Source organism: Puma concolor, chromosome A1 (genome assembly GCF_028749965.1).
Source record: "Puma concolor isolate L17-30 chromosome A1, mPumCon1.1.hap2, whole genome shotgun sequence".
In the NCBI taxonomy this organism is placed as follows: Eukaryota; Metazoa; Chordata; class Mammalia; order Carnivora; family Felidae; genus Puma; species Puma concolor.
This window is the reverse complement of record NC_141667.1, coordinates 129,673,364-129,692,376: the sequence shown is the minus strand read 5'-3', so window position 1 is coordinate 129,692,376 and position 19,013 is coordinate 129,673,364. Positions and strand designations below refer to the sequence as shown.

General features: G+C 37.8%; 2 protein-coding genes across 2 annotated transcripts in view; one reads left to right on the top strand and one right to left on the bottom strand.

Annotated features, from left to right (window-relative positions):
• The first annotated feature begins 62 nt into the window (after positions 1–62).
• On the top strand, positions 63–14,942 carry UBE2B (ubiquitin conjugating enzyme E2 B). The gene is made up of 6 exons (XM_025924542.2): positions 63–247; positions 2,334–2,414; positions 3,626–3,651; positions 9,073–9,162; positions 13,101–13,189; positions 14,390–14,942. The coding sequence occupies exons 1-6, from the start codon at positions 204–206 to the stop codon at positions 14,516–14,518; spliced, it is 459 nt and encodes a 152-aa protein (XP_025780327.1). The 5' UTR covers positions 63–203; the 3' UTR covers positions 14,519–14,942.
• The window catches only part of XTBD1 (XRN2 binding domain containing 1), a 17,726-nt gene continuing 12,755 nt past the window's right edge, over positions 14,043–19,013 (bottom strand). The window contains exon 4 of the transcript XR_015250143.1: positions 14,043–18,630. The gene's annotated coding sequence lies outside the window, so the exon portion shown is untranslated. The remainder of the gene's footprint in view (positions 18,631–19,013) is intronic.

Below are 19,013 nucleotides of genomic sequence, written 5' to 3'. Positions count from 1 at the left end.
TACCCTTTTCCCACACCCCTCACTCCGTGGTACTGGCGGAGGGCGGAGGGATCTGGAGGCGGCGGAGGGAGACGTCATTGCAGGGTTGTTTGTGCAGCCTCGGCAGCGGTGGTGACCCACAGTGATTCGGCCGCCGCGCCGGGGGGTGGGGGGGCTGCGCGGGACTCTTTTCTTTCAGACTGACCGCGGGGCAGCTGGGGAGCATGTCGACTCCGGCGCGGAGGAGGCTCATGAGGGATTTCAAGCGGTAAGGCCCCTCACCTTGGCCTGGGTGACGGCTCCTCCCCGTGGCTGTGGGGCTGCTGGGCGGGGATCCGAGACACCTTCCTCTCCTAACCCTAAGAGGGCCGACTGTGGGCCCAGTGGACCCGACGGAAGCCCATTCCCCGTTCGCACTCCCCATCCTTCCTTCCTCGCTCTTCCTATTGAAGAAATTTTGATATCCCCTCCCCCAAAAGTAAAAAGATGGCTATGGACTATCTTAGGATGCCCCCGCTGCTCACTTGGGTCAGCTGCCGACGTCTGGCCCAAGAGCTCAAGCCTCATTCCCCCCGCCCCTGCACCCTGCGGTGCCTCGTCCCCCAAAAGCGAACCCTTGCAGTCTTTTTCCCTGCTTGTTGCACCAGTTAGTTTTGCTGGATGGCCCTGCGGTCTTCTCTGAGGGGCAGGGTTGGGACGAAAATTGCCCCCCCCCCCCATTCTTTCTGCAGTGAGGGTGGGGTCTGCAGGGCGAGGTCCGGAGGTTAGTAACCCATCCTCCGAAACCCGACTCCCCCTCGCCCGCCCGAAAGGACCTTGAGAACTGGCTTAGAGACCTGGGACTCGGGCTGGCAGCCCGGGCTGCCAGTGCCTTCTGGAACTCAGCTCTGTGGCTTGGCGTATAAAGCCCTATCTATAGCCTCCAAAGTCTGGAAAAATGCCTTCCTTGAGACTGGCGCTAACCTGATACTCCCTGAGCCTCCTTCTGTAAAATAGGGTTTTGTTAAGAGGTGTTGGGGTTAGTGAGGAAGAAGTGCCTTTTTCTCAGTTGTTTACCTTTGATACTCGGAGGTACGGGGGAAAAAAACGGAAAACTGCACTAGATCCACTGCATATTTTTAAGTGATTTTCTGGGGAGACCTGCCCTGGTTGAGACAAAATATCCCGAAATATCCCGTAGCTGCTCAGGAAGTAACCTTTCAATTTCGCCATTAGAAAGCCATAGGTGAGGCATTGGGAAGCCATTGTTTTGAGCTTTGGATAGTTTATCATTGAATATATTCTAATTTAGCCGTTTACCTTTGGTGGATATGAAGCAGCATAATTCCTTTAAGGGTTCTGGTCATCGTGGCTTAATCAGATTGACTGAAAAGAACTATTTTTATGTAGACTAATTTGAAAGTATGTTACCTGACAATCACTACAGATTTATGTCTGTATATAAAATGTCTCCCTTATTTTTTTATTGAAATGACAGTCTGTACAAGGAGGTGCTCTGTTTGGTGCAAAAGTTGTCTTCTGAAACTTAAAACCAAATTTCACGTTCCGGTGATTGAAACCCAAATAATAAAAGTTCAGCTCCTTTCCATTGTTACTCTGGTTTCTTACTGCACTTTTCTGTTTAATTCTGAGTTGAACACATGGCACCTTTGGTAGTTTTCCAAGGGCTTCATGTTACAAGAATTTGATTATGACATGCTGGAAGGTAGCTTTGTATTGAGTCTCTTGATAATGAGAGATAGATTTAGCTATATTGCAGGTCTTTAAAATAGGGATTGATGAAAAAACCTATTTGAAGCTTCATTTCTTTAAAGGCTGTTGCTAATTGAAACAAATGAGATAAAGCTACTCTCCTGCCTAACACTAGTTTCCTGATTAAATTGAATATAAATGTTTTCAGCCATTTAGTGTTTGCCTTGAGGGTCCTTTTGGGGGGGGGGGTGCTGTTGCACAGGTAGCTGTGGTTAGGACTCACACAGTCTCAGCATGTTTATGGCAGCAAAATTGATGGTGCGTAAAAATATTTTTTGCATTCAGGGCTTTTAATTTTTGTTGTTGATGGCAGTCTGTACTTATCAGTTCTCGAAGATATGTCTTAACTTTGAACCTTGATATTTGAGGAGGGATGACTCCAAAGCCCTTTGGAATTTTAGATAATTTGAAGACGTATTTAATAAGTATATACCTGTTAAGTTTTTTTTTTAAATCCTATGGTTTATTACACCTCGGCACAAGAACAAAGAGATGGATTTAGTTTGTATTAGAGTAGATTGTACAGACCACAGGAGTTCTGTTTGGCCTTCTTAGTGACTTAAAGTTGTTCAACTTTGGAAATTACTACTCTGGATTTCTAGATTGCAAGAGGACCCACCTGTGGGTGTCAGTGGCGCACCATCTGAAAACAACATCATGCAGTGGAATGCAGTTATATTTGGGTGAGTGGAAAGGTATAACAAATGATAGGTGTAGTAATTCTTTTTAAAAAGTGAATGTATTGACTAGGGAAAGAGACTGAAGTGGAACTGAGGAATCTTACAGAAACTGCAAAGTAAATTAGAAAAAAAACCTGCCAATAAGTGTTTTTGTAGTTATGTAAAATTATTTGCATTGGTGTTACTGTCTATGACTTTCTAATCCCTTTGGGTTTTACCTGATAAAAATATCATTCGAAACTAAATGAGCAAAGGTAAATTATTTTGTACAAAGTGTACCAACAAGTGTTTATGGTTGCATTCTTTGGTAACTAAAAAAGCTAGGAATAAAAAATACTGACAAGTTGGAGTGTGGTAAGAATTTAAATAAAAATGTCTCACACCTTGGTGTGAAATAACTGGAGCCTTTTGAGAAGCAGTCTATGTTTTATATATTATATGTATTGCGTATATGCTTCTTAATTTAGAATTTTATTATGCTTTCCTTTGTTTTCCTGGATTTGATCTTTTTTCTTTCATACTTTTTAAACTTGGGTTTTACACTCAAACTTTAAAGGAATACCTTCATAAACAATTCTGAGTTGCAATGAGTTGTAAGAGTTCATGTTAAAAACTAGTGAAAACAATGAGTGTAGTTCGCTCTTTTAAAGGAAAGAGATTAAATTCAGACTAACATGCTGTGAGATCCTAAATGCCTTGAAAGAACTAATTAAACTTGATAGTGCTGCTTATGAAAGATGAAATTGGCATATGGAGGCAGGGAAGAGATTTGAGAAAAAAAAGTATCTTTCTTGGTTTACATCAGTTCTGTCTAGCTGTTTGGAACAAGAGCTTTACTGGGAAGCAGAACACTGGTGTTACAGTTATCTTTAAAAGCGATTTCCATCTTACTGATGTAAATTGAAAATATGACTTTTTCTCTTAAGAAGACACTGGTTGATATTTATGAACTTAATTCTTTTTCTACTAAGGTTGTGATCCCCCCTTTTTTTTATTTAAAACCAGCCTAAAATGAAAACTTCGAAAATAGTTACCCTGTATGCCTATATCTCTAAAAATCTAGGGCTAACATGACAGTGAACTAACACTATCTTTAAAACTTCACAAATCACTAGAATGAGCTCCTCCTTCTCTGAGTTTATCCTTTTCACTCTTAAAAATCAGGAAAAGGCAGAATTAAAACATCTTTTAATCAAAAATCTTCTTGTTTTCAGACCAGAAGGGACACCCTTTGAAGATGGTAAGTCATTCTCATTATGTTTTCTGTAATATTAGGACACTGCTTTTTAAGCAGGAAGTTGTAACAACAGCATATCTAATTTATTTATTTATTTATTTATTTATGTATTTATTTATTTATTTATTTTTAATTTTTTTTTTTCAACGTTTATTTATTTTTGGGACAGAGAGAGACAGAGCATGAACGGGGGAGGGGCAGAGAGAGAGAGGGAGACACAGAATCGGAAACAGGCTCCAGGCTCTGAGCCATCAGGCCAGAGCCCGACGCGGGGCTCGAACTCGCGGACCGCGAGATCGTGACCTGGCTGAAGTCGGACGCTTAACCGACTGCGCCACCCAGGCGCCCCCAGCATATCTAATTTAAAACTATTTTCTGTCATTATTAGGTCATACTAAAACTAGTGCTAAGAAGTCATAGTTTATAGAGGACTTTCTTTCCAAGTCACTTTGATCACTATCCATTGCAAGTTCTTTGTGTTACTTTGGTATTTGGCTGTAGAACTATAGGCCTAGTTGGTAGGTTAAAGGAGGATAATTGTGCACTTTTTGGGGGGGGGGCGGCGGTGGGGAGAGAGAATCCCAAGCATGCTTCACACTGTCAGCGCGGAGCATGATGCCAGGCTCGAACTCATGAACTGTTGAGATCGTGACCTGAGCTAAAATCAAGAGTCACATGCTTAACCTGATGAGCCACCCAGGCGCCCTTGGTGCTTTTTTAACATTGGTATCTATGCTGATGGGGTGTTGAGCTGAAATTGCTCTTAAACACACATAGCTGGGGCACCTGGCTGGCTCATTCAGTAGAGCATGCGAATCTCAATCTTGGGGTTATAAATTTGAGCCCCATGTTGGGTGTAGAGATGACTTGATAAAAATAAAATAAGAAATCTTTTAAAAAATGGCTGCCAGTAGTTTCACACATAGCTAGCATTTGAAATCCATAAATAGGATTCTGCATGATCACTTGTCTCTTAAATTTAGTATTTTCACCAAGACCCAGGTCCTTAGATTTTTCCCTAATTATAGCATGGATATTAAGAATTGTTGAACAGGTTTGTTTTAATTATCAAAATGGTTTCAGAATTAAGCCACTGAAGATAATTTGCACAGATATACTGATTGCAGTACTGTTTTTAAAGAGAGAACCTGAATGCCGGTAGGGGAAATGGTTAAGTAAATTATGATATATCTAGATTCTAGAATATTATGTACCCGTTAAAGAATAAGGTAGATCTGGATGTACATTTCAAGACACAAAAAAAGTTTCAGAATAACATATATTGTATTACATTTTTACTAAACATATACATGCAGGTGTGTGTGTATTAAAGGGTTTTATACCACACTGTTACCAGTGGTTACCTCTGGGTGGGGGTAAAGAATTGAAGAAAAGGACTTAAGGACTTCCGCTTTTTACACTTTATCAGGAGGTTCTCAGGGCTCCCTTAAAGTCCCTGAAACTGTTTCACGGATACCTTGTGATCAAAACTGTCTGTTTATACCAGGGTGTCTGGTATGTGTCCAGAGTTAAGTGTCCAGCTGTTAATTGCACCTCGGTTCATGATCTCTTAGTTCATGAGATTTGAGCCCCCCATTGGGCTCTGCGCTGACAGAGATTGGGATTCTTTCTCTCCCTCTCTCTGTGCCCTTACCACACTCACTCACTTTCATTCTTTCTCTCTCAAATAAGTAAACATTTAAAAAAATTGCATACCACTAGTGAGGCACTATTTGCCTTTTTTATTCTATTCAAATTGGTACTAATGGTACAAAACCTTTAGTAGTTATAAGTGGACCTGTGCAGTTTAGCATCTTGGCACAAATCAAGATGGTGGCTCTATACTGTACTAATAGCCATTGCATTCTTTTTATTTATTTAAGAAATAAATGTATTTTAAAGATTTTAATTTTTAAGTAATCTCTACATCCAAAATGAGCCTGGAACTCCCCACTCTGAGATCAGGAGTTGCATGCTCCATCAGCTGAGCCAGCCAGACACAGCATATTCTTTGTAATTTATTGATTGAGGAGGAGACAGAGAGGGAATCCCAAGCAGGCTCTGTGCTGACAGAATGGGGCTCGAACCCAGGAACAGTGAGATCATGACCTGAGCCAAAATGAAGAGTCATTGACTTAACTGACTGAGCCACCCAGGCAACCCATTGTTCTTGGCGTTTTTTAAAGAGATGTGCTGTTTATTATTTTTTTAATCTTTATTTAAATTCAAGTTAATTTCTTCTGTGATTTTAAAAGTTACCAATTTCACTTAAAATCATCTTGATCACAAAAAAGATACATCTTGGTAAAAAAAAGTAAATATTAATACTATTCAATTTTGAACCTTGGGGTGCCTGAGTGGCTCATTGTTACACATCCGGTTCTTGATTTTGGCTCAGGTCTTGATTTTAGGGTTGTGAGGTCAAGGCCCATGTAGGATTCTGTGCTGGGCCTGGAGCCTGCTTGAGATTCTCTTTCTCTGCCTCCCTCTTCCTCTCTCCCCCCTCCCCTCCCCCCTCCTCTCCTTCCTTCTATCTCCCCCTCCCTCCTTCTGTCTCCCTCTCCCTTCTCCTCCTTCCCTCTAAGCCCCTCCCCCGCACCCCCCCCCCACTCTGTCTCCCTCTCAAAAAAAAAAATTCTGACCCTTTAGTATACATTTTTAAAATCTTCTGTGTGATTAGGTGGGAAGTATGCATAAAACACTTCTGTGACAGTTGTCTGGAAAAAAAGCACTTGTGCAGTTGTCAGAGTTGCAACATAAACTGCTTTTCTTCATGGAGCATTTCTACTTGAATGAATGAGAGACGAACTGTCATAATTTAGATTTGACTGTATGGCAGAAATACTTAAAAGTGATGAAGTGAACTGGACTTCAATACTTCTCTGATAAGATCAGTAGGTGGTTACCTAATTGTGATTTGTTTTTTGATAGTATATAATGAAATGTGGCAGAATTTACATTTGTATAAGTCTGTATTTTTTTGAGTTACTAATGTATGATACTAGAAAATTATGGATGAATAAAAGATTTATGCATTGTGCAACAGATTTTAGTGTAACTGATGCAAAACGTTTATTGATACGGTTTCAGATTCTACATTGCAATTAACCTTTAAAACCGTACCAGTTCTTTAGTAATCAAAAAAGAATATCTACAACTATCTGAAAAAACAATGAAAATACTCTACTTTTTCATTTACTGATTTTATGAAGCCTGATTTGCTTCCTATCCCTCAACCAAAACAGCATATTGTAACAGATTGCAGAAGTAGCTAAGAAAATCCAGCTGTCTTCTGTTAAAGCCAATCATTAAAGAGACTTGCAGAATTGTAAAACAGTGCTACACTTCTCACTATCTTTGGAGGGGGGGGAGATAATATTATTTTTAATTCAATGTGTAGGTTACACATATACTTAGGTTTCATACTTAGGTTAATGTGTAGTGAGTTTACAGTAATTAATATTTAAAATTTTTCTGAGTTGGGGGAGCCTGGCCGGCCCAGTCATTAGAACATGTGACTTTTGATCTCCAGGTCAAGACAGTTAGAGCCCCATATTGGGCATAGAAATTACTTTCAAAATTTTTTTAGTTCAGTCCTCTAATACAAGAAATACTGATAGTTAGAGACACCTGGCTGGCTCAATCAGTAGAGCATGCAACTCTTGATCCAGGGTTGTAAGTTTGAGCACATGTTGGGTGTAGAGATTGCTTAAGCAAAAAATCTTTAACAAAAAAAAAGAAAGAAACACTGATAGTTAAATCCAGTGGCATGCTGGAAGCAGTTTGTACCAACTGATTCATGAGAACAGAATGTTAAAAACTGGGGGAATTGTTGCAACCTAGTTACTAAAGAGCCAATATTTTTAAATGAAATTATTTTTCATTTTTGGTGGAAATGTATAAAATGGTATGCTATCATATGTATCTCTCCCCATCTTAACATTCAGTTGACTTCCCATTGGAAGCATGTCTGCGGTTGGGAATACAAGTATAAAGGGGTCCTGAGACTCCATAAGGTAGGGGAAAATCTTGAAAATAGCTTTTCTAGGGGCGCCTTGGTGGCTCAGTCGGTTAAGCATCTGACTTCAGCTCAGGTCATGATCTCACGGTTCGCGTTGGGCTCTGTGCTGACAGCTCAGAGCCTGGAGCCTCCTTGAGATTCTGTGTCTCCCTCTCTCTCTGCCCCTCCCCCATTCATGCTCTGTTTCTCTGTCTCAAAAATAAATAAACATAAAAATTTTTTTTAAAAAGCTGTTCTGTATTTGTGTAGCCTGAAATTTTTAAATTATACTTTTTTTAATTAAACTGTAAACTTTCAAAATACATTATTAGATATAAGGCTGCCTTCACCATTTAACTGTACATTTCATAATACCTCGATTCAGAATATGAAATAGATAACACATTTGATTTTGCTTTTATCTTTGACCTACCTAATCCCAAATTTCCAAATGGCAAAAAAAAAAAACAAAAACGTAAAAGAGAGGTTATGCACTAAATACATAAAGGTAAAATACAAGATAGAATAAATAGAAGAAAGGATTTTGTTTTGCTTTTTAAAACTGCATTGATGAATTAAGGGAAGAACCTTGTAGAAACATCTGGAATGGTTTAAACTTCTATTGACTTCATTAGGAATAAGGCTCAATTTACAGAGTATTATAAATACTCAAGGGTTGTAGTTGGAATGCCTCTTCAACCTTCGGGAAGATTTCCTCAAAATAAAAAACTGGATAGTATATAAACAGAAAAGTCTAGAAAGACAAAACCACTAATAATGGTTATTTCTGCATAATAAATTTGGAATTGGAATTGAGGGTTCTTAGTACACTGTGAACAGACTGACTTTGTTAGAAGTGCATAATTTTTTTAAAAGCCTATGCTTGTACTTACCATAAAATACTGCTTTACAAGGTGTACCACTTTGGTCTGTAACCTAAAGTAGGCAGTTACACTAACACTAGTGATTCTTGGCATATTTAAGTGAACAGATTCATATGGGGCAGAAGAGACCTTTCAAATTAGTGTCCATGCCTCCAGTCTAAGTCATTTGTTGTGTGGTAGTTACCCCCTCTCACAATCCTTCGGCATACACCCCTCTAAGCTATAATAAACTAGCTGTAGTTCCCCAAATGTACATTTTAAACTTTGGTAGCTAGGGCCAAATTGCCTTCCAAAAGTATGGCAGTTAACATTCCCACCGATAGCACTTGAAAGTGTGTGTTCCCAAGTGCTTGCCAATGTTGTGTGTTAACCAGTCTAAGGTAAATCAAAGTGTTTTTAGTGTGTTTTATGTACTAAGCCAAAATTGACATTAATTTTTGTGTGGTTGTGCAAAAACACCAGTATTGGGTTGGGGATTCATTGATGAAGAGATTAAAAATTTTGCTTGTCTTTAATTATTTTGGTTTGTTTTCTATCTAGGTACTTTTAAACTAGTAATAGAATTTTCTGAAGAGTATCCAAATAAACCACCAACTGTTAGGTTTTTATCCAAAATGTTTCATCCAAATGGTAAGTAACATTTTATTACACTTCACAAATGATGAGGGGAGGGGGGAAAGAGTGGCAGTGGCTTCCTTCCTGTTAGGCCTTCCCTTCTACTTCTCACTTCTAGATGTTGCTTCCATGTCAGTATTAGCTATGGTTTTGTATCCTGGAATCTTTAGAAGGTTCCAAATTTCAAGTAAAGTTGTTTTGTTTTAATATTTCTGATTTTAAAATAATATCCTTTTTATTCTTTTTTAAGAGAGGTGCTTTTTTTTTTAAGTTTATTTATTTATATTTAGAAAGAGCACGAGGAGTGGGGCAGGAAAGAAGGAATCGCAAGCAGGCTCTGCATTGTCAGCACAGAGCCCAGTTTCAGACTGTGAGATCATGACCTGAGCTGAAACCAAGAGTTGGACTCTTTAATTGACTGAGCCACCCAAGTGCCCCTAAAATAATACCTATTTATTTGTAGAAATGTGAAAGATACCAAAAATAATTTGTTGCTTAAAATTTAGCTTTTAAATAATGCAAGTGCTTGTTCACAACTGAGATTGTTCTATATAATTTTTTATATAGATACTGTGATATAATTTTTTATATAGATATATAGGTACTGTGAGTACCTTATTAACTATTCTTTTACATCCTTTTTTTTTTTATTTTATTTTTTTTAATTTTTTTAATTTACATCCAGATTAGCATATAGTGCAACAATGATTTCAGGAGCGGATTCCTTTAATTCCCCTTACCCATTTAGCCCATCCCCCCTGCCACAACCCTTCCAGTAACCCTCAGTTTGTTCTCCATATTTATGAGTCTCTTCTGTTTTGTCCTCCTCCCTGTTTTTATGTTATTTTTGTTTCCCTTCCCTTATGTTCATGTTTTCTTTTGTATCCTTCTTAATGGCTGCAGAATGTTTTATGAGGTTGCCATAATTTATTTAATGTGTCCAGTTGGTGATTTTCAGTTTATAATTTAATTTATTTATTTTTAAAGTTTATTTATTTAGAGAGAAAGGGAGGGGCAGGGAAAGAGGGAGTGAGAGAATCCCAAGCAGGTTCTGTGCTGTGAGCCCAGAGCCCAGTGCAGGGCTTAAATTCAAGAACTGTGAGATAATGAACTGAGCGAGATCAAGAGTCAGATGTTTAACCAGCTGAGCCACCCAGGCACCCCAGTTGGTGATTGCAGAACCTGACTTGGGGCTCAAACTCCTGACCATGAGATTGTGACCTGAGCCAGAATCCAGAGTAGGATGCTCAAGGGACTCAGCCACCCAGGTGCCCCTTAAATAGCACTTTGAACATTCTTGAAAACCTTCCCAAATACCCATACTATTGTTACAGAATATAAGCTTTTACAAGTGGGATTATTGGGCCAAAGATTCATATGTTTTCAAGGCTTTTTTAAATACAGTTTTCCATTTTTTCTCTGTTCCTATTTTCACTTGTAGAAATTACTGTTTTCCATAAATGATTGCTGAGTGACTCTTTATAATTAAATTTGCTCTTCTGTGATCTCTTATTTATTTCAAATATATGTATATTCCTGGATTATAAATTACAGTATGAAAGATTTAAGTTTTCTTTTTTATAACCTTTGTTCATTTAAATATGGTCTTCTCCATCAGTTCACTTAATTCCAGAAGGAGTCACTTAACATTTATTCCACTTTTATCTTAGACTTGTTATCGAATCAAATTCACAATGTGGTAAGAAGGCTCTGTAAATCAAAGTGGGAAACACTGTATAATGTGCAGGGGGTGGTGGTGGTCTATGTGTGTAAGTTGTGTAGTATTTTCAACCTTAGGGAAACATGTATTAGATTATTTCTCATCCCTTTGTATTAATAACATGGTTTCCCTTTTTTCTTTTATCAGAATTTTTTTTTCAGTTTATTTATTTTGATAGAGCAGGAAAGGGGCAGAGAGGGAAGGAGAGAGAGAGACAGAGACAGAGACCCAAGCACGCTCCACAGCGGCAGCATGGAGCCCGGTGTGCTCAAACTCCCCAACCATGACCTGAGCCAAAGTCAGATGCTTAACTGAACCACCCAGGCACCTTAGTATTTTATTAACTTTCTGGTCTACTTTTTAAACATCTTTATTTGAAGTATAATTCATGTATCATGCTATTCATTCATTTAAATTGTACAGTTCAGTGGATTTTAGTATATTCACTGAGTTATGCAGCCATCACCATAATCACGTTTAGAACATTTTCTGTCTCCCAAAAAAAATCCCATCACAATGAGCAGTCCTTCTCCTTTGTCCCAGCACCCCAGCCCTAGGCAGTCATATTTTCTGTCTCTATGTATTTGCCTGTTATGGACATTTCATTTAAATGAAATCCTATAATTCACGTGGGCTTTTTGTAGCTTTCAGCTAGCATAGTTTTCAGGGTTCATCGATGTTTTAACCGTACTTCATTTCCTTTTATTGCTTCAAGTGAGATTTCATTTTATGAATATACTGTATTTTGTTTATCCATTTATCATTTGATGGATGTTTGTGGCTTCTAGTTTACTTTTGGATTACTTTAAATAGTTACTACTTGAAAACTTAATCTATACTTAAGTGTTTTGTTGTGTAGACTTGCCAAGTTTGACGTTCCTGTAGGATAGATAGTAAGCCACTGACTAAGCTGCTTTAAAGCAGAGAGTTAAATCTGATCTAAAGCTAAAAAGTAGACATAGCTAGCACACGGTGGTCATTGACGCCATGAGAGTGGATAACATTGCCCAGAGGGTGTATACAGGGCAAGAAGGAAGAGGATGGAGATTAGAACCCTGAGAAATGACAGCATTTATGTATAATTTGCCCCTCTCCCCAAAAAAGCCTCACTATTCTTATCTTTATGGGGAGTGATCTGGCTGGCTCCATGAAGTTTTCCAAAGTTTGGCAGTATCTATAACATTTAAACGCATTTACCCTTTATCAAGACAGCAGTTCCACTTGTGAAAGTTTATCATGTAGACATATAGTCTCACAAGTGTTCACTGGGGTGCCTGGGTGGCTCCGTCGGTTAAGCATCCTACTCTTGATTTTGACTCAGGTCCTCATCTCACACTTCATGAGTTAGAGCCCCGCGTTGGGCTCTGCACTGATGGCATGGAGCCTGCTTAGGAGTCTCGACATTAAAAAAAAAAAAAAAGAAAATTATGTTCATTAATTCACATACAGTTTAAGAGGGGAAAAAACCTCCCAAATGTTAAAGACTTAAAACGTTTTAATCACTTGGTTTTCATTTTTTATGAAAGGAATGCATACTCGTTTTAAAAATAAATCATAAAATCCAAGAAAAGGTAAAAGACAACAAGACCCTTTATAATCCTGTGATTTACAGATAGCCCATACTTACATTTTGGCATTCAGTCTTACAAATGTTTTTGTGACTACACATATTCCAAATGAAAAAATTTAAGTATTTTGTAAATTCTTTACAAAGTTTACTGTAAATTTTTACCACATTTGGAATCTTATTGGGGCATCTGGGTGACTTCATTGATTAAGCTTCAACTATTGATACCAGCTCAGGTCATGATCTCACAGACATGAGATTGAGCCCTGTGTCAGGCTCCATGCTGAGTGTGGAGTCTGCTTGGGATTCTCTCTCTTTCAAAATAAGTAAATATTTTAAGAAATAATAAATAAAAATAGAAACTTATTAACATATCATGTATGTCTTTGTATATCATTAAGTTAGGGTGGATATATAAGTTTTTTTTTTTTAAGAGCCTTATTTAAGGAATTTAGAAATAGGGAATTTAAACAGATTCAACTCTGAAACTCTTCTGCTGAAAAGGTGCAAAATAGGAGAACACTGATTTTTCTGTGAGACAGGGTTTAGTAATTAATGTTCACAACTTCTGATGGGGCCAGGCATTCTATTTGTAGTAAAGATTTCTCTTTAACTGTTAAGTATGATAAAGTTAATATGTAACCAGTTTTAGTGTTGTCTTTGCAGTGTATGCTGATGGCAGCATATGTTTAGATATCCTTCAGAATCGATGGAGTCCAACATATGACGTATCTTCTATCTTAACATCAATTCAGGTAAGTGTGTGTTAGGATGCATCATGATTTTTCAAGATTGTGCGGGATATAGTCAGCTTCTTTTGGAGCACTCTAAAGACCCAAGTGAGCAAACTAAGCTTCCCAGCACCCAGGTAACCAATGGCACAGCTTGGATAAAAACCCATGATTTTTAGACAGTTGGTCTGCTTTTTTTGTTAGTGACCACACTGGACCAAATCCATGGTCATTTTCCTGATCCTTGTGTAAATAAAGTGTTCTCACAGGTCAAGCATGAGTTGTGCCCAAGAAGCATAGCCAGAGGATGTGGAGAAGGAAGAAAACTCTTCTTGGAGATAGAGAAAGATGATTGCTTATAAAAACCATAGGGACCTCAAGAAACTGCCAAGTGCAGAGAAGCAGTGTTGAGTATGAATATGTTATCCCATCCGAGAAATTGTTTAAAAAAAAAAAAAGAAGAAGAGTGTTAACCATCTGCCAAAGCACTCTGGTGGGTTCAGAGTTGACTTTGAATGAAAGTTTTGGAGAGAGGTGGACTGAGGGGTATTTTAGTTTATGTGGATTTCATAGGATCACAATTAAATTTTTGCTTGAGACATTTTTAAAGCTTTTTCTATCACATTTCTTTTTAATTCAGACCATTTTTTTTTTTTTTTTAATTTTTTTTTTCAACGTTTATTTATTTTTTTGGGACAGAGAGAGACAGAGCATGAATGGGGGAGGGGCAGAGAGAGAGGGAGACACAGAATCGGAAACAGGCTCCAGGCTCTGAGCCATCAGCCCAGAGCCCGACGCAGGGCTCGAAGTCACGGACCGCGAGATCGTGACCTGGCTGAAGTCGGACGCTTAACCGACTGCGCCACCCAGGCGCCCCTAATTCAGATCATTTTATAAACATTGTTTTCAGCTATTTCTATTTCTTGGCTAATGGTTTCAGTATGTTGAAGAATACTCTTTTCCAATTTCCTTGAAATTAGAGGTCTTAAGACAATTGAGAACTATGAGTTTTGGAAGTTTAAGTTTTCTAGCATCAGGAAAGTTATTACAGTGATCAGGCCATTTCTGAAACTATTTAAGACCTAAAAATACAGAAGATCTATCTGCCATTTCATTAGTGAATAATTTGTTGTTTTGTACAACTCCTGTGCTCCATATCTAACCCACATTAATGTAAAGAATAACTTTGCAAATCTTTTTTTTCTTTTCTGTCTTTCCATCTAGTCTCTGCTGGATGAACCGAATCCAAACAGTCCAGCCAATAGCCAGGCAGCACAGCTTTATCAGGAAAACAAACGAGAATATGAGAAAAGAGTTTCGGCCATTGTTGAACAAAGCTGGAATGATTCATAATAGACATCTGGTCTGTTAATTTTTTTCATCATTGTTGTGTATAATTTACCTCTCAGTAGAAAGGCTAACACATTTTAAGTGCCACAGGTTTTAAGGATTCTGCAGAAAAAAAAAAAAGTCCTTCAGTTTAGACCTACAAAAGCTTGTGTATCTTGATTAATGTACTTTTTATTGCATGGTGTGAACTAAGTTATTGCTTACATAAATTTGTAATATATCCTGTTTGTATTTTTTTCCAAGTGTATAATGTTGGTGTGGAGTTTTCATGACAGAATAATACACATTTTGTAAATCTGTACTTTTTTCAAATATTGAATGCCTTATTTTTGAATTCTTTAGATTTTTAAATTGGAGAAAAGCACTTAAAGTTTTTTATATATGAATATTACATGTAAAGCTGTTAAAATACATAACTTCAGTGCAAGAGACTTTGTCACTTATTTCCTTATCTGTGTAGGAGGGGTTAATAAGTCTCTAGCTCTCCCATCAATTGATAGCTTCATTTCCAATTTCAAAAGAACAGATTTATATTTTATCAAGAAATTCTTCAAATTTTATTCTAAACACCAATTATAATTTCACATTTTATTTTGAATGAATGAAACTATATCAGTTTCACTTGAGCAATCATAGACATAACTGGTTTGATTCTGTCCCACTGTATTTAGGCCACTTGTTACTGTTTCTTCCTGCACTATTTACTGTTAAACTGTACCTTTTGCAATTTCACAGTTTGTACCTCTACTGTGAGGATTTGGCACCTCTACCTGGAGCACAGAGCTAATGCAATTTATTTTGCTGCTTGATAGCACTTTAAAAGTTTTTTGATAAAGTAAAACTGTAAACACTTATCAAAACCCATGCCCCACTATTAACACTGAATAAGATTTGATTGCATTGGTTTAGCAAGGCAGATATTTGGAAGGAATCTTGGTGTAACTTAAAATATTTGAAAACTGCCTTTTAATGCAATTGCGTATCTGTTTATTCTGGAAAATTGTTTTAATACCAGGGCCTGCTGAGTTGCATTCTCTTGTGGAGATTTTTTTTTTTTTTTTTTATCTCCTAAGTTGTATAAAAGTTGTACTGCATCTTAGTTTACTGGATAAATTTAAAACACAGTATTGTAGAAAGCTAATACAAAGCTATCCTATGCCTTCAAATAGCACAGAAAATGGAAAATATACAAGTAAATTCTGTTGAACCATCTGTGTAGTCTTTCTAGTTCAGTTAAAACAGCTATTGAGTAACCCCAGTAGTTTCTTGTCCTATTCTTACCAGCTTAGTAAGCTAGTAGCTGCTTCTCTGTTGGAAGACTGTAGGATAGCAATATGTACAGCTTCTATTTATTAAGCAAAGTTTAACACTGGAAGGATGTTTCCCTTTAAAAGTTATTACTTGGCAAATTTTGGAGTAAGTATGATCTTAGGAAGCTTTTCATACAAAAGAGAGTCCACTCACTGGAATTAATGGCCAAAAAAAAAAGTTTAAAGGTACTTTTTGCTCATATCAAATGTGTGATGCTTTCATATTTAGCTCTCAGACAAATTATAGTTCCCGTAGACATTACTCCAGTGACTGACTGACTCTTATTTTAAATACACAGTAGGTATGAGAGTCTCCCCTCTTATTTCATTAAATGCTATTTGGTTACTGCTTCAAAATCTATTTTTACCTTAATCTGTTTACCTCTTCCCATCTAAAATTGAAACATTTCAATTGTTGATAATTATAAGAGGGTTACATCTCACTTTGCAGGGAGTCTGTGAGCTCCAAGTCCTAAATTCAGCACACACCTAAAACTCCTACCATGAAACTCAACATTCCCAATAGAGAAAATTCTTAGGAATATTCCTCTCCCAATTACTCCTCAGGTATTTTCTTCAGCCTTGGAACAGAGTCCTATTTCTTTGGTTGAGTACTAGATGAAAACCCTCTATTTATAAGGTTAGATCATACAAAAAAATGTGTAAACTAGGTAAATTTTATAAATGTATGGCAAGAGGCTAGAACTAAGTTATTTATTTTGGTATGAAGTTGGATTCATGCTGAAGTTTAAATGCATTTATGATGCATTTTCCTCTGTAAAAGTACTTTTTTTTTCCATATTTATTTATTTTGGGGGAGAGCACAGCGGGAGAGGGGCAGATAGAGGGGGACAGAGGATCGGAAGCGGGCTCTGTGCTGACAGTGGTGAACCCGATGTGGGGCTTGAACTCACAAAATGTGAGATCATGACCCGAGCTGAAGTCAGATGCTCAACCGACTGAGTCACCCAGGTGCCAGCACCCTGTAACATGGAATGCTCTACATGCATGGCATTATTCAAAACACTTCAACATATGATCACTTTCAAACTCACAGTAATCCTGTGAGGGTAGCTAACCATTATGTTACAGATGAAGAATTAGGTACACAGAGATAAAGTGACTTGGTCTAGGTCAACCAACTAGCAAGTGATAGAGCTGGGATTTATACCTGGCCAATCTGGTCTTTTACCCAAGAACTGTACTGCCCCTTAGGAAATATTAAGGAATTAAGTTCACAGTTTTAGAAAATCTATAATGGTTTAGTTGATTTAGAATTATGTACAGATTTATATCTATCCAGTGAAGAGGTTTTCTTGACCATTATTTTCTACCTCCCCCCTTTTTTTTTCTTTTTTGGTAAACAAGTAAAGTCTGGATATAGGAACACTTTCTGCTCTCTGATATAAAAGACTATGACTTAACAATAGAGCACATTTTAACCCCTTCATGGAACTATTCTTGAGTCAGTACTCTCCCCTCCCCAACCCCAACCACCCAATAAAAAAGTTCCATGAATAACTTCTGAAACTGATGTAAAAATTCTGACTCCTGTAGGTAGAAGGTACTGGAGAAGTAATCTATTAAAGGTGCCTTAGTTAACAGTATTTTGTGCTGAGTAAACAAAGTCTACTTAATTTATTCATTTAGTACTCTTAAGAAAGAACCCCCTGGGGTTTATATAGCAGTTTAGAGTTTTGTTTAAGGTATTTTGATCTCTCAATTCCAGATTTTAAAAGATAGCAATCAACTTTTTAGGTCTTGGTGGTATTTATTACAATTCCTTTCTATTGCATTTAGCAATGCAAAGTCCCAAAGGAATCTCAGTTATGTGAGGATTATTATGTAAATTAAAAAGTCAGTGGTTGCACAGCTATTAAAGGTAAATGAAATTGTCCGTAGGGCAAGGGCCTTGTGCCAAGACAGTAGCCCTGTTACTTCAGTTCCCATCTAGTTAGGAAAAAACAGCTGTTGTCAGCTAAGAGTAAAGATTAGTTACCTTTAATTATTCAAGTATATGACATATTAGAGGAAAGAGATTAGAAACAAAGTTTTACTGTTGAATTTACTTTTTTCTCTGTCCTCTGAAAAAGAAGATACAAGTGCATGTGCCATTCCTCTTTGAGTAATTTCTCCACCTCCTTATCCCTCAACTGCATTGGTTTAAAACAGTTTTGTTAATAGTGTCTTGAGGTTTGTACATTTCCTGTCATAGCATGGGCTAGGGCTTTTTTTAGTTGGCCAAAAAGACAAATGAGCTGTGCCTTTTGCAAACCTTTCTGAGTATATGACTCATGTCAGGCTCAACATTAGTGCTCCTTGCTGGTTGAAATCAAGAATCCTGGAAGGAAGGGCTTTAAGCTTCCTCTTTGGCATATGGAGGATTCAGACTTGGGTAAAAAGCCCGAATGGAATGACTTTCAGGAACTGCCAGTGATTTGAGTGCTAAAGATTGGCCACATAATGCTTTTGTTTATCGGTGACTTGTCAGTGATACTTTTGAAAAGACTCCAGAGTGTGTACTGTGCTGAGAAAAAGCAAATAACCTTTTAGTTTGTTAGAGAGGTCTTTATATGGTGATGGTGTTGGTTACAAGTATGATGCTTCTGCAGGCTTTTGGGGGGAGGTTAGCTATCTAAACTCTTACCTGAAAGACTGGGATCCTTAAAGTGCCACGGGGTTGAGTACTTGTCTAGAGGGAACCAGAGCCTATCTCTGAAAGGATCTCCTCAGGCTCCATCAACCTGTACCATTTAGTTGTCATTCTTCCTGGAATGCAGGACGGATTCTGTGGTGTCTTGAAGGCTGCCAAAATGCAAACATAAGAGCACTTAAGGCAGACCTCTTAATGCTGCTTCCTGTCTGAAGCCCAAAGTATAAGTTGCCCTTTCCTTTCCCCCTTTACAAACAAGGCTTTTTGCCAAGAATAGCACAGCCCACCTAATGAATTAGACTAGCTTCCCTCCTGAGTTGGAGAATGTCAAATGCAGAGAGATTTGCAGCTCTTTGGCCTCTGTACAAAGTCATTTTACAAAACTGAGTTAGGAAATTTTTATGTTACTGTGGTGGTGCGACTACAGAGACCAATAAGAACTGGAAACTTGTCCTGATAACATCCTGGGCAGACAACAGGAAAAGAATCCACAAAGTCCAGCCCATGTCATCAACTTCAGCAAAGGCTTGGAATA